Source organism: Magallana gigas, chromosome 4 (genome assembly GCF_963853765.1).
Source record: "Magallana gigas chromosome 4, xbMagGiga1.1, whole genome shotgun sequence".
NCBI lineage: Eukaryota > Metazoa > Mollusca > Bivalvia > Ostreida > Ostreidae > Magallana > Magallana gigas.
In genome coordinates this window covers 12271241-12285633 of record NC_088856.1, presented here as the reverse complement: position 1 = coordinate 12285633, position 14393 = coordinate 12271241, and the positions used below count along the sequence as shown (strand labels likewise).

Below are 14393 nucleotides of genomic sequence, written 5' to 3'. Positions count from 1 at the left end.
CTTTTGATGGTAAAATTGAAATTTTCTGATGAGTTGTGAGCTTTTACACTTTGAATGCGCTATGTGCATTTTAGGTGTTAAATAAACGCCATGCATGCATTCCAAACTTCAATGACTCAAAAGAAAGCAGTAAAGGAGTTGTCATAAGCTAGGAGAAAGTTACACGTGTATATATAAGTTACTAATGTGTTTACAATACTTCATATTCTATTAAGTATAGAAATATCTGCACGTTTTCAAAGTATGGTTCCTATTAATTGATCTTCCATGCTTGAAGGAAAAAATCACACGTTTCTTGTCTAAAACATACTAACACGACGTTTTTACCCAAAAGCAGCACTTATCAATTGTAAGCATAATAATGAAAAAGGAATGTTGAAGCAGTTATACTGTAGATTTATCATTTAATTTGAGTTCTTAATTCTGCGATTCAAGCGTTTTGCTTCAAATCGCCGATTTTTTTTTATCATAGTTTCATTTAGTTTACATCCGTCCGAAAAATAAAAGAAAAATCTTAAGACATGCAGGATGCGCTACTCACGATTTTACGCACATATTAATTCCTCGCTTTTAATTAGGAATCGACAGTAAACACAATACAAGAAAAAAACTCTTTAATTTTCTTCATTCAAACGGAATACATATATTTACATTTTGTACCTTATCCAACTTATTGATTAATAATTTAAGACAACTTGTTGCATTTGAACATATCTTCAATTCTCGTAATGGTTTTAAATACTAATATTACAATTGCCTAATGCTTTCACAATTGTTACATGTATTTAGGGGAGGGTTTATTATAATGTATAGACTTTGCTTGTTGCCCAATCCTGTTTTGACATATCAATGAAATGTGTTAAAATTAAATCAATCTTTATACAGATGTATTTTCATTAGACCCAAAATTGTTGAAATATATTATATAATTTTAGTACTGAGAGGTAAGAGCCCTCTCTCGAATTATAGGGTCAACATCAGAGGGATGGATTTTGACCTTGGCGACTTCGTGACCGCTTTCTGAAATCTCTTGATCACTTTCTTGTTGTTGTCTTTGGGCCTCTGAATGAATAGTCTTTTCATCCTTTTTCATTTTTGCCTTCTCTATTTCTTGGACTCTTTGCACTCCTGAAACTTCCACAACCTCTGGTTTCCGGGGACGCTTTTTAGGAACACCAGGCCTTTGCTTGTCTCTAACATTTTCCAATTCCAACTTTTCGTGGTTTTTATCAGGCTGTCCAATCCCTTTAATCGGTTTTCTTGGACCCATCAGAAGAAGCATATCGTCTTGCTTTCTGTTTCTATCCACTCCTTTTACATCTGGAGCTGTTGCTGCTCTCTGTCGTACTTTAGAGTGTTGCGGTCTGTCATCTTTGAGTTGTGTTTTAGGAACACCAGGCCTTTGCTCGTCTCCATCGTTTTCCAATTCCAACTTTTCGTGGTTTTTATCAGGCTGTCCAATCCCTTTAATTGGTTTTCTTGGACCCATTGGAAGAAGCATATCGTCTTGCTTTCTGTTTCTATCCACTCCTTTTACATCTGGAGCTGTTGCTGCTCTCTGTCGTACTTTAGAGCGATGTGGTCTGTCATCTTTGAGTTCTTCTTTCCCAACGTCTGGTGGAATTACATGAATACCCCCACCGGATTGTTTGCCTTTCACGTTTTGTCTTTGCTCAGTTAAAACTGCTGTTTGATCATCTTCTTTAAGAGATATTTCGTAAAATGTATTATTTGTTTCATCCGGGCTCTTGTCGATAAGTTTGCCCCTGTTTTTAGCATCTTTCTGTGCTTTACCTTCCATTCTACCGTCTATCCTGACTGGACGTCCTGTGTTTTGAACGTTATGCTGCTTTGCTTGGTATTTGTATGGCGCCTGACTACCACCATACGAGTCATCTGGCATCTGTTGGGCTTTATCATAACGTTTGACGTCCTTCCGGTTTCTTCTGTCCTCCTCCTTCTTCTGTTCCTCTTGTAACTTCCGGTCTCTTTCCTGTCGTTGTTTATTTCTGTTTTGTTGACCTGCCTCTCTGAGCCTGCGCACTCTTGCGGCCTCTTCTCGTTGCTGTTGCCACACCTCTCCCTGTTCGTCGATTCTCTTTTGCTTTTGATGTTCCTCATTCTCCCGTGTATATTTATCCCTGAAATTATTTCTAGCACGGATCTTGACGGCCGTTTCTTCCGGGGAGGGAGAGGTGCCGATTCCGGAGCTATAACACATCGAGAAATCATAGAGAGTTTATCATACATGTATAAAATGAAAAAAATATCTTGCTTTTTTTTGCGTGTCGCACATTTTGCCAAAAAAAGGAGAAAAATCTAAATAGGTAGATTTTTCTTTTAGAGCATGCCACTTTTGCGATTTGCGATATTTTTTATTGTTGTAAATTGTAGTGAAAACAATTTTGTGGTAAATTTTTTGCGACTTGAAATAAACGTTTTTTTATCATCGCGTAAAATCTCAGGATATAAAGTTTGCTGTTTTTAAAGTGTATCAATACAAATTACAATAGTGCAACTCATTACGTTTTATAATTTTTTTTTTTTTACAATTACTACATGGGCTTCCGTTTAACTTGTTAAGTCAACTCAACTTCAACTTACAAATTAGCTAAAAATGTAACAAAATTATAATTAAACGATAAACGATATTTTAATTTGTATTGATGTTTATCATATATTTATAAATAAAAATGGGTGTCCAACCTGCGTCCAGCTTCTTTATCATTTTAACAAGCAAAGCATGTATCAAGAGTTGTGTGTATCTAATGTTACTAGTATACGTCATACGCAGGCGTTTACCCTATTCCTGTAGTTACTATCTTAATTCGGTTTTCACCCGCCATCAAACTTTCGATCTCGCCCCTTACTCAATACATTATCATAAAATATCCTTAAAGTATCGTATACACGTTTTAAACAATAGAGTTATGATATCTTGTTTTTGGATGAAATTACCTTGCGGTAGCTTATGAAAAATTTGCCCCGAGGATCGAAACCGTGATTATATTGTTGTATGAAATTGTTTATACGCCAGAATATTATTTCCTGCGCTCAAACAAAAGCATGAAATAGAGCTATAAAACTATTATTTAACACGCTAGCTATAACAACCTTTATCTAAAAAATATTCTAAGCTTTACGCATTTTTTAAAATTGTGCTATACTTACCAACAAGCGCCCATACTTATTCTATAAATGTCTCTTATGGTATTTTTTTTTTTAATTTCCTACAAGTTTCCTTTCGACATTTCACCAAATGCACGGAGTATCTTGTTACTTTGACTGTTCACATTTAATATGCTTGTATCCGGTGGGATAGTTTGCATGTTCATTTTGATACATGAAGTTAGTAAAACATGTAGAAACACATTGTTCTAGGGAATAATGATGTTAGCCATATAAAACTACGATAGAGGCGATCAGTATAAAAGCATTTTCCTTGACAGCGCATATTTATAAAATGAGATTAAACTTGAAAAACCGTTTAAAAGCTGTGAAACTAATATCGAAATCAACGAGACGTTACTGTCAGCTTCGTTCAAGCAAATACGAGATGACGCTGGAATTCGGTAGATATTCCAGGAGTAAATCTCAAAATGCTATCTTTCGGCCAATCCTTAAAACACACCGGCACATCTCTCAAGCACTTTAATTGCATATTTTCCCTCTCCTTCGTTCTTCATGACAAATTACTACGAGTCTGGCGCGCTCTGTTGTTAATTGTTGAAAATTCTCTATGACAAACAAAGCTGCCAGATGATGCAATCGCTATTACATAACTACAGATTCGTTTTTCTTCTTTTTATCGTAGGAGGAACATACATGCGTATACATAAATCATTTTACATCTCTGTTGAGTTGCAGTCATTAAGAGCTATCGAGTAAAAGTTAAAAAAAACCAAGAGATATAGAAAATGGAGAACTGTTGTATTCTTCGATTGTTCATTCTTGTGTCCTTGGGATCTTCAATGACCTTGGCCTGCGGTAAATGTGACCCCGATGTTCCCTGTCCACCTCTACCCTCCAAAAATTGTGACGTGGTACAAAGACCTTGTCATTGTTGCAGAGAATGCGCACGCAGACTAGGGGATCATTGTTCTTGGGCTACCGCAAGGTAATATCATATTGAAATAAATGACCGAGTAAAAAGTTGTTATATATTTTCAAAAAATTTCAGCGTATATGGTGCTATAAAGATGTTTCAAGTTATTGTAACGAGTTAGGAGCGAAATTAAAAGTTTGATAGCGGATAGAAAACTGAATGCAGGTGGGTAACTGAAGATGTATTTAAGTTTTTGCTGTACAACTTTTAGCAACACTTTTTCAAATGATACTCTGTAAAGCCTTGTAAATTTCTTTCCCCCCTCCAAATTAATAAAAATAAATAATATTATGTTTCGCAACCGGGGGGGGGGGGGGGGGGGGGTGTAGGGGAGGAGGAGGAATGGGATGATTGTTTTCTATCGGGCATCGACTATTCTAGTGGCTATTGTCTAATATAATAATAACTACCTATTCATCAAAATTAATATAAAAATAATCATCAATTTGAGCATTACAGATACTTGCTTTTTTAAAATGTTAAAGCGACGGAGTCTGAATTCTGAGCCTTGCAATCGTCTTCACCTTAATAACACTGAGCCAAAAATATATTTACTAGACAGGATAAACAAATGCATGCATAATCAAAACCGACATTGTGTTGCTTTTCATGGGTGATAAAAATAATGATGGAGAAAATAAAACATGCAATCCGGCATAGATGATGCATTTTGTTTACAGACACTTTTGATGTCATTTTGAAACAACGTGCAGATCCTACAACCTTTCGTTTAATGAATCATAGTTCAAGCATTTATGTGCAAAGAATAAACGGAGTAAGGGAAACAATACAATAACGAATTGTTCATCCATGGTATTTAAAAAATATTAGGTTTTTAAAAATAAATTCTGGATGAATACGATAATACGAAAGACGAGTAGGGCCACTTAAAAAATATTTTTTATGTGACCCTATTCGTCTTTCGTACGATTAAGAATTATAATGAAATACGTAAAAACTGGCCTCTTGGAAAGTACTAAACAGTAAATTAAAATGCATAAATATATGTATTATCGATTGAATTAATGAAAGATTATTGAATCAATCAATCAAATAACCAATCAATCATTTCCTGACAGGTGCGCCTCGGGACTGATGTGTGTAAATGATGACGGTGAGGCTTTGGTCAAAGTTCCAAGGTTTCTGACGTATTTCAAAGGGACCTGTCAATTCGTGTAAGATATGTAGTATATGTATTATATAAATGAACTGATTTTAAATTTAAAAAATAACCCAATGATTATAGATAATTTAATTTGATATTCATAACAAAAAAAATTGTCACAGATAATATACAACCAGGCAAACCATGCCATTCTGTTTCTCCTGTATTTGCAAAATTATTGAAAGCAACCTTAGTGATAGTTTAAATAAGTAAACGTTTAAAGAGACATACTAGTATAAATACATCGATTAACTTTTTAACAAAAGAGAACTGTTTCCTTTGGTTGTTTATACTTAATAAGAATGCAGCGATACCTTATCGCTATAGCCTCAAGGGACGTTAGAACCATTAATTTTAATAAAACATTTTACAGTTTATATTAACACATCTCCTTAAATTCTATCGGATGAATTATTCATTTATTGGATTCAAAGTACCTGAATATTCATATAAGCAATCAGAATGTTATATAGACGAAAAAAGCCAAAATGAATGTGACCAATACATGCCTTTTGTTTGCTTTTTAACGTTGCCAAACAATTCAATCATTTTTGTAAAAGTTCATGAAGAAATATATTTCAAAAAGACACAATTTAACATTATCGACATTTTTTTATTATTTGTAATTCAGCAATGAGCTGTAAACAAGAAATCAAACATTTGCCTTTTATCCGCCGCTTATAATAACATTTAGGGCACCAAAGGAATCACATCACTGCAACTTACGGATCAAAATTGCAGAAAAAAGAAGGCTGTCAGTTAATTGATAGCCAAAAATTGCTGCATTTAGCCACAAAAAAAAAGATGTTTCGACTTTGTTTTCCTTACAACGATTCATCGACTAAGAAAATATTAGTTAAGGATTGTTGTGACCTTGCGATAGTCAAGTATTCGAATACATGTACTCCATAGTTTCAAACAATTTACTCATTTTAAAGGTGGTTTGTTTAATTACTGATATGGAATATTAAGTGAAAATATTCCTTTATATGTATTTGTATTCCGGACACAATCTAATAACATGGCCTCTTTTTCAGAGTCATTCAGCCGATTGTTGTGGAGAATACTGATGTCATGGAGAGAAGGCAACGCATCTAACACTGTCATCATCAAATGTAATAATGAGAAGATATACATGCATATACCTATCAATAATGCAATTGCTAGATTAGATGAGTGAAAGCCATCTGATTCCAATTTGGAAATCGTGACTGTTAGCAATAATGCAGTTTCTGTGATTGTTTTGTCTTTAACAAGAAGTGTATGTCTAAACTGTATATATCACACGAAATTACGGTTGTAAATATCGTTTTTATATACATGATTTCTCCATAATAGAATAAGCATTCTAAGGTTAATAATTATACATAATGTTATAAAAAAAATAAACATGCAAAAATCTTCTAAGGACCCTGTTTTTAGGTTTCAAGGAATGTGTCTATACGCTGAATGCATATTATTTGATTATGCTCATTTTCATAAGAAAGTTATTTTAAAAACACTTTAAAGTGCATGGGCACTTTTGAAATTAATTTTTGCTTGCCTACTCTAATGTAAAACCAAGAAAACAGAGGATCTTGTTCAATATAATGTATAGAACAAATTACGCCCTTCCATTGCGAGTGCAGCACATCCTTTCATACATCAAAAGGCAGACAACTTTAACAGCAAAAATGTAAAGTAACTATGAAATTATAACTCTTCTGTGTTCATTGTAGAAAGGGTCCTTAATTGATTTAAGTGGAAATACCACTGTAGAATTTACTTGATTATTACTTTTGATGGAAGCATTGGAAGCAACACAACAAATTACGATCTACAATGTTCTTTCATTTACTGGGAGAATAAGACAAAATGTTTTATGTCAGATTTTTGAATTAATGGCGTGAATTCATCTCATTATATTTGCGTGTATTTGATGCACTGTTTTATAATTGCATCTACGTTTTGACGTACGTATTGTCTGTGGCTGCTTTATACAGAAAATGACAATATATTTTTGATCAAAACTTTAAAAGTTTGATGAAAACGATATAACTACTTTAAAGATGCAGGTCTGGTTATGTAGTGTATATAATATGATCAATATGTTGAGAATTCTAAATTTCCGTTTAGAAAAATTTTGATAAAAATAAAATTGTGATGTCTTTATATTTGTTTATATCCTTTTTATTTCACCAGCAAAGACAAAATTCTCTCTCTCTCTCTCTCTCTCTCTCTCTCTCTCTCTCTCTCTCTCTCTCCATACATACATATATAATGTTTTGATTTCTAAATTTACGCTTAGAAAAGTTTGGATAAAGATAAAGATTGGTTTGTTTTGTCACCAGCAAAAACAGAATCATTTGTTTCGAATTATAAAGCTTAAATTTATATTTTTTATCTTACATTTTCTGGAAATAAAAAGATTACACTGAATGCACTCTCTCATACGACAAGCAAAATGCACAATAACTCTTGCACATAAATGTGATACAAAATTATTATCAAAACTTAATCCAACAGTAACATGACACATCAAACATTTTGAGATGAATAAGGTATAGAATTCGGTATAGGTTCACCACTTCACTATGTTTTGATACTCAACGAATATTAAACAGGTTTAGAACTCAATGAAAAATGACAATAACAAACTGTCAACCAGCTCAAAAATATATTAAACGAAATACAAATTCAAAGCGAAGGAACACGGACACCCCCCCCCCACCCCCCAAAAAATAGAGGTAGGATCAGGTGCATAGGAAGTGTTGTAAAATATAATGCACTGATAGTCCAATACCTTTGTAGCAGAAGGAACAGCCGTTTAATTTTTAACGTACAATTTATTTCATTGTTTAAATAAAAATACTAATATACCACAAAATTCCCGTTGATCAGACTAATAAAAAAGATATTTACGTTATTGCATTTTATGTAACGTACAATCTCTGAAAATTTATAGTAAAAATTAGACTTGATTCGGAATCTGGATACTTAAATTTAAATTAAAACTTCATTTTGTTCATTATTAAGTGTTTTTTTTTTTAGAGTAATCTCAAACTTAAAGCGGTATTTAAAGAGAAAAATTAATAAGATAAGCATCCAGCTGAAGATACTATTATACAAATTAAGTAATCTTCAGAAAATGAGTTTTGTGTTAAGAATTATCTTTTATTATATACCACAAGCTATATTTTTTTTATTTTGAATGCGATGAAATAGTGTACATAAATGCAACACATTGGCATCTTTACACATTAAGATAAAAACCAACAGCATTCTTAACACAACATTTTGATGAAAATAAATTCTTTTGCTTACTTAGATAAAAAAAAAAACCTAGTAAACAAAGCAATTTGATTATTGTTCTTAAATCCATTACAAATACGTCACGCCAATGAGATTGCTGCATATTCTATCATACATGAAAGGACAGACAACTCTAATTGCTTTAAAGGGACCTAAAATGACACGATTTAACTTAAAATTAAAATTTTCAAATTTTATTTTTCCCTTTTCAATGTTTATAATGATAAATATAGAAGTTTATAATGCTATGTCAAACTTTGAAAGTCAATTATCAAGTTATAAGCAAGATACAGATTTTCATAGTTCTTTGTTTTGTAAACACATCTCGAATATTGTCATTTTAACATATGTGTTGTATTTGTGTAAGTCTTCATCAAATATTTCTTTTTTGTTGATAATAGTATTTATGAAGATATTGAATTACTAGTAGTTAAAATTGTTTTTACATGTCATTTTGTCTAAGAAATGGCAATTCCTTACATTACATTTTTTGTAAACAACTATAAGACTCGAGCTTTGTTATATAACAATCAATTCTTACCTTTGTATCTTGATTGTAACTTGACTTTAACATTCAATATTTTGGTCAATCTTTTTAAATGCACCAGTAAACCATTTTATACTAAAAAAGCGAAAATAAAATTTTTGATCTCAAATCGTGTCCAAATCCCTTTAAAAACAGTAACTATAAAAATAGAACTAATTAGCTAGTGTTTAGCATAGAGAGAGTCCTTATTTAATGGAGAAATACCCCTTAAGAGCATCCTATTAGTGTTTTTTTAAACATACGAATTACATTAACCAACAGAACAAAACCACTTAAAATCTAGAATGGCTTTTCGTTTACAGGCTACAATGACAATTTTTTGTGTCATATTTGATTCTTAATTCATTGCGTAGAAATCGTCTGAAGGTTTGTTATTTGGTGCATTGTTTTGAGATATAGTAATGGTGGTGCACTGTTTTATAATATAACGTGTAAAAAGCTGACGCATACTGTCTCTCAAAAGTTAAATATAGGGAATTACAATGTCGGATTGATCTAAGGTTTGCTGAGGTAAAATTAAGCAAGATAACGATGCAAGTTTGTTAATGCCGTGTTCTAATTTTGATATCTGAAATCTAAATTTTCGTTCAATGAAGTTTTGAAAAAAGAGACATTATACTTTGTTTTTATATTTCATGATGGTCATATGGTCAATGATAACGTTTTTGTCTGAAAATGAATAGTTAGTTGTATAAATATTTTTGGAAAAAATACTAAAAAAAAGATTATATGATCTTGCTCACAGCACAAGTAATATCCCATAGCTGTTATAACAAAATAATATGATAAAAGATGAATGAAAACTTTAAGACGCATCAACATTTTTCATGATTTGAATCAAACAATGTTTTTCAGTTTTTAATGTTCACAATGTTTCAGTAAGTCATTTCAAATAGTCAACCAAAATTTGAATGTCACTTGATTATTAAAAATGTATTTTTATAGCATTGAAGCAACCTCTAATAATACACTATCCACAAATGATATACAGTTGCATTAGTGGTCAGATTTTTGACTGTTTACTAATGATACAATTTCAAAATTATATTATCAAGGTCATACGGTAATTCACACCTACTACTAATATCGGAAAAAACAATCGCAAAATAGTTACATTGCTGACCCTTACGAATATATTTTTATTGCATTAGATGATGCACTTCAACCACTAATGATGCAATTATGTATAATATATGTAAAGTAGTACATGCATTTTTAATTTTGCAATTTGTATTTACCTCTTCATACATGTTCTTGTATCATTATTGGTTGACGTCCATGCATTAGGCAACACCATCCACAAGGACTAGTGCAATACATGCAAAAAGATATATCAATATTGGTCAATGTATTCTTTTAAATTGTTTTTTTTTTAATATTCTATCTTTAATTTTTTTAGTTAACAGAGCGAGAAGTAGACAGAATAACACGTACAAATGCATGACTTGTCCATCCACTAGGCAGGACAATCCACTTGGCCTCATGCAATATAAAGATTTTTATCATTGGTCAACGATGCAGTTATTCTTAATTGTCTACTTTGTTCATAATCCATCTAATATACTATTCTTAGCTAACAGAGAAATAGACAGATGGTTCAAATCAATGGTTTAAGTCCATCAACTGATGCAATAAAAATCATATCATGAAGATCAACAATGCACTACTTGCTTTGCGTTTTTAGTTCACATCATTAGTTGATTTGAATTTTGACCTTACGTTGTAAAACTTTTGAAATTGATCAATAATGGACGGCTAGGAAGTACGTTAATGATAAAATTATATCATTAATAGTAATGATTCCGTCCACTTATGCAACATTATATCATTAGATGTTGTATCGTTAAAGGTTCCTACAAAAGTACATGCTTATAAGAAACAGAGAAACGCGACTTTTTGCCTGCATACCAGGTACGTTGCTCCTATTTTGGGATATAAGGACCTACTCTAGATAGTTTATATTATCAATGTGAAAAAAAAAGAATTGAATAAAAAAGTTATACTTAAAGTTTACAATATTATCTTTACAGCTAATGGTCAGCTCGTTCTAGATACCTCATCTATGGATATTATGGATATTTAAGGTAGAATAATATCAGATGATTATTTTAGATATGAGGACGTAACAAACGTTGAATGCTGTACAATGCAACATCAGAAGCGAAAAGCAAAGTCCACGCTTGTGGCTGTTAAAATTGCTTTCATATTTATATTAACTTACCCTCAAGATAAACTAGGATTTTTATGGTATAAATCACATTTGGAGACAATGCAAGAAGTTATAAATTTTTGAAAGATATAGTCTCATAACTGCAGCGGTGTGCGCATACAACTTTTCATAACGCGCGTTACTTAATTTGTATGCACACACCACTGCAGTTATGTGACAAAATCTTTAAAAAAAGATTCAATGCTTAATAATTGTATCATTAATGATTGAAGTACATTTTCAAATGCAAGAAAAATTGGACAACGATGGACCTATTTGTTTGATTTTTTTCTTATATCAATGGCCGTGAATTTTGACATTAAACGATATAATTTTGAAATTGTATCATTAGTGAACGGCTAGGTATTTCGTTAATGATACAATTATATCATTAAGGGTCAGAAGTCTCACCACTAATGCAACTTTATATCATTAGTGGATACTGTATCATTAGAGGTTGCTGCAAAGCATTATAAAAAATAAAAATAGCAAAATGAAACTTGACCAAAATCATGACCATGTCCCTCTAAGAGTCTAACGCTAACGCCTTTTTTAAAGAGAAAAATGTGAATATTCAATTGTAGATTTAATAGGAATACTCATAGGTTGCGGTCGTTATGTCACTAACCAAAAACGGGTCATTTTAACTAATGCTTAGGATCTTTGCTTGTAAAATTCTCTTTAATACTCATTTTTAGGGGGAAAATCAATATCCCATAAGCTCTGATAGCAAATATATTTTAATGTGAAAATGATGATTGGTATTAACTTTGATCGTTTAACGATAATTGCTAGATTTACTTGACTTTTAGCTAACAGATGAGTCGTATCTACATTAGGTATGAAAGCATAATGCATCTTAAAAATCGGATTTTGAAAGGCTTTTCAGCCTGATCATTCATGAAGATATAGCCATATTTAAACGCTTGATTTGAATCATTTACGCTCAAATAAGTGGATGTCGCATGTAATTGACGCTGTTAGACAACGCATGCTTGTCTTTGGAGCAGATGCCATCAATAGTCTTACGATCAGGAATACATTCTCTCGGGAACGTAAGTTTGGGCTCGATCAATGCAACAAACTGACAAAAGCGGTAAGGATTAAAAGACCCATTACAGGAACAGGTTTGTTTGAAAACGACGAACATGATTTGGACAAAATGGTCTATACATTGCTTAGCTATAACGAAGAATTGAATACATAGGTCATGTGATTTAAAGATTCCTTCAAGAACAAGTTACGTTGTCCTTAGTCATTCTAGTATTACTAATATATATCATAAATATTGAATAGCAATTAATGTCGAAAAAGTGTGGAAATATAATGATATTTCCTGTACATGATTACGGAGAAAGGAAACATAACTCAGGACATAGTCATATTCAAAGGTTGAGATGGTTCAGTACGTAATTAAGTGCATAATGGGAAGTGTGTTCTGTTAGTTTTCTGTAAATATTGATACAAATGAGACAACCTAATGTATAAACATAGTTTAGTTATAGGTCAAAAAGCAAGAATTTATAATGAATAAAAGATTATTAATGCATCTACAAAAATAGGAACTTCATTTTCTACCTAGCCATCAATTTCTATTGGATTACTTATTATTGTTTAATAATTACTAGGAAAAGAAGTCGCACTACTACAGTAGAAAAAAACCCACCTCTTTATTATTTAAATTTTTAAAATAAAAACCAAGTTTGAACAAAGACAATTCAAAGTTAGGTTTTTTTGTCTATTGACATAATTACCAAGGGCAAAATAAACCTTCGCAACAAGAAATGACTTTCTGTACTATCAAAGGTATGAAATGAAAAACTACAGAAAAATGTACTTTTAACCGGGTAGATTTTCTGGATGTAAAATATAAGGTATCTTTGTGATGCAATACCAAAGTTGTTACGGTTTGAAGATAGTCATTATCATGAAATTGATGCTTCAGATGAAATATTGGATATTTTTCATTTTATTTATAGCTCACATTAGCTGAAAGCTCCAGTGAGCTTTTCTGATCACATTTTTTCTGCAATGTAGATTCAACGTTGTGAAAATCATGACCCCCGGAGGTAGGGTGGGGCCACATCGGGGGGGGGGGGGTCGAATTTTTACATGGGAATATATAGTACTTGCAAAATCTTTAAAATTCTTCTTCTCAGAAACCAGGAAAGCTTTAACTTATGTGGAAGCATCATTAGGTCATGTAGATTCAAACTTGTGAATATCATGATCCCCGGAGGTAGAGTGGCGGCACAATTGGGGGTCGAATTTTTACATAGGAATATGTAGAGAAAAGTTTTCTTCACGAAACCAATTGGCCAGAAAATCTGAAACTTGTGTAGAAGCATCCTCAGTAGGGTAGATTCAAGTTTGTTTAAATCATGATCCCCGGGGGTAGAATGAGGTCACAACTGGGAGGGGGTGGGGGTGGGTGGGCTATTTTTATAACGGAATAATTATATATAGAAAATATCTTCTTCTTTTTTTAAATCTTCTAAAAACCATTTACATAGAAAACTGTAACTTTAGTGAAAGCAACTTCGATTGAGTAGATTCAAATTCGTTAAAATCAAAATTTTGAGGAGTGAAGTGGGGGCCATTTGGGATTCAGTTGTATAAAGAAATGCATTTTGATTTTTCACAAAAACTTAAATGTTATAATTCATGGTTTTACTTGTGGTATATGCAAGTATTTTGACACATTGCTGATTCTTTGAAATTGTTTAGACCCTGGCCCAGGCAACGAACGATTCTTGGGTCGCACAAGGGGTTGACAGTTTGATGTAGGTTTATATCCCATATATTAACAATTGTTTAGAGTCTTTTTCAGAACTGCAATGCTCAATACGTGATATGACTATAAAACCATCCTGTTAGAAAATGGACTTGATTTTAAACTCTAAATATATTCAGGTGAAAATGGATTTTATTAATTCATGATCCACATGTTTTATACCATAATGTTCAAATATTTTATATTATGACTCAATTAAGCTGATTTTATCATGCATATTGTTGCTCAGGTGAGCGATGTGGCGCATGGGCCTCTTGTCAACGCGCATGTTTGATCGGGTAA

General features: G+C 32.3%; 2 protein-coding genes across 2 annotated transcripts; one reads left to right on the top strand and one right to left on the bottom strand.

Annotated features, from left to right (window-relative positions):
* Positions 1-449: 449 nt before the first annotated feature.
* Positions 450-3361, bottom strand: LOC109617522 (intersectin-1). Its single transcript, XM_034451329.2, has 2 exons — positions 3172-3361; positions 450-2210 (listed from the first exon to the last, which is right to left on the bottom strand). Exons 1-2 carry the CDS (start codon positions 3183-3185, stop codon positions 932-934), a joined length of 1293 nt encoding a protein of 430 aa, XP_034307220.2. The 5' UTR covers positions 3186-3361; the 3' UTR covers positions 450-931.
* A 441-nt stretch (positions 3362-3802) lies between these two features.
* On the top strand, positions 3803-6449 carry LOC117682835 (perlustrin-like protein). Its single transcript, XM_034451331.2, has 3 exons — positions 3803-4117; positions 5185-5280; positions 6308-6449. The coding sequence occupies exons 1-3, from the start codon at positions 3918-3920 to the stop codon at positions 6366-6368; spliced, it is 357 nt and encodes a 118-aa protein (XP_034307222.2). The 5' UTR covers positions 3803-3917; the 3' UTR covers positions 6369-6449.
* Positions 6450-14393: the final 7944 nt, after the last annotated feature.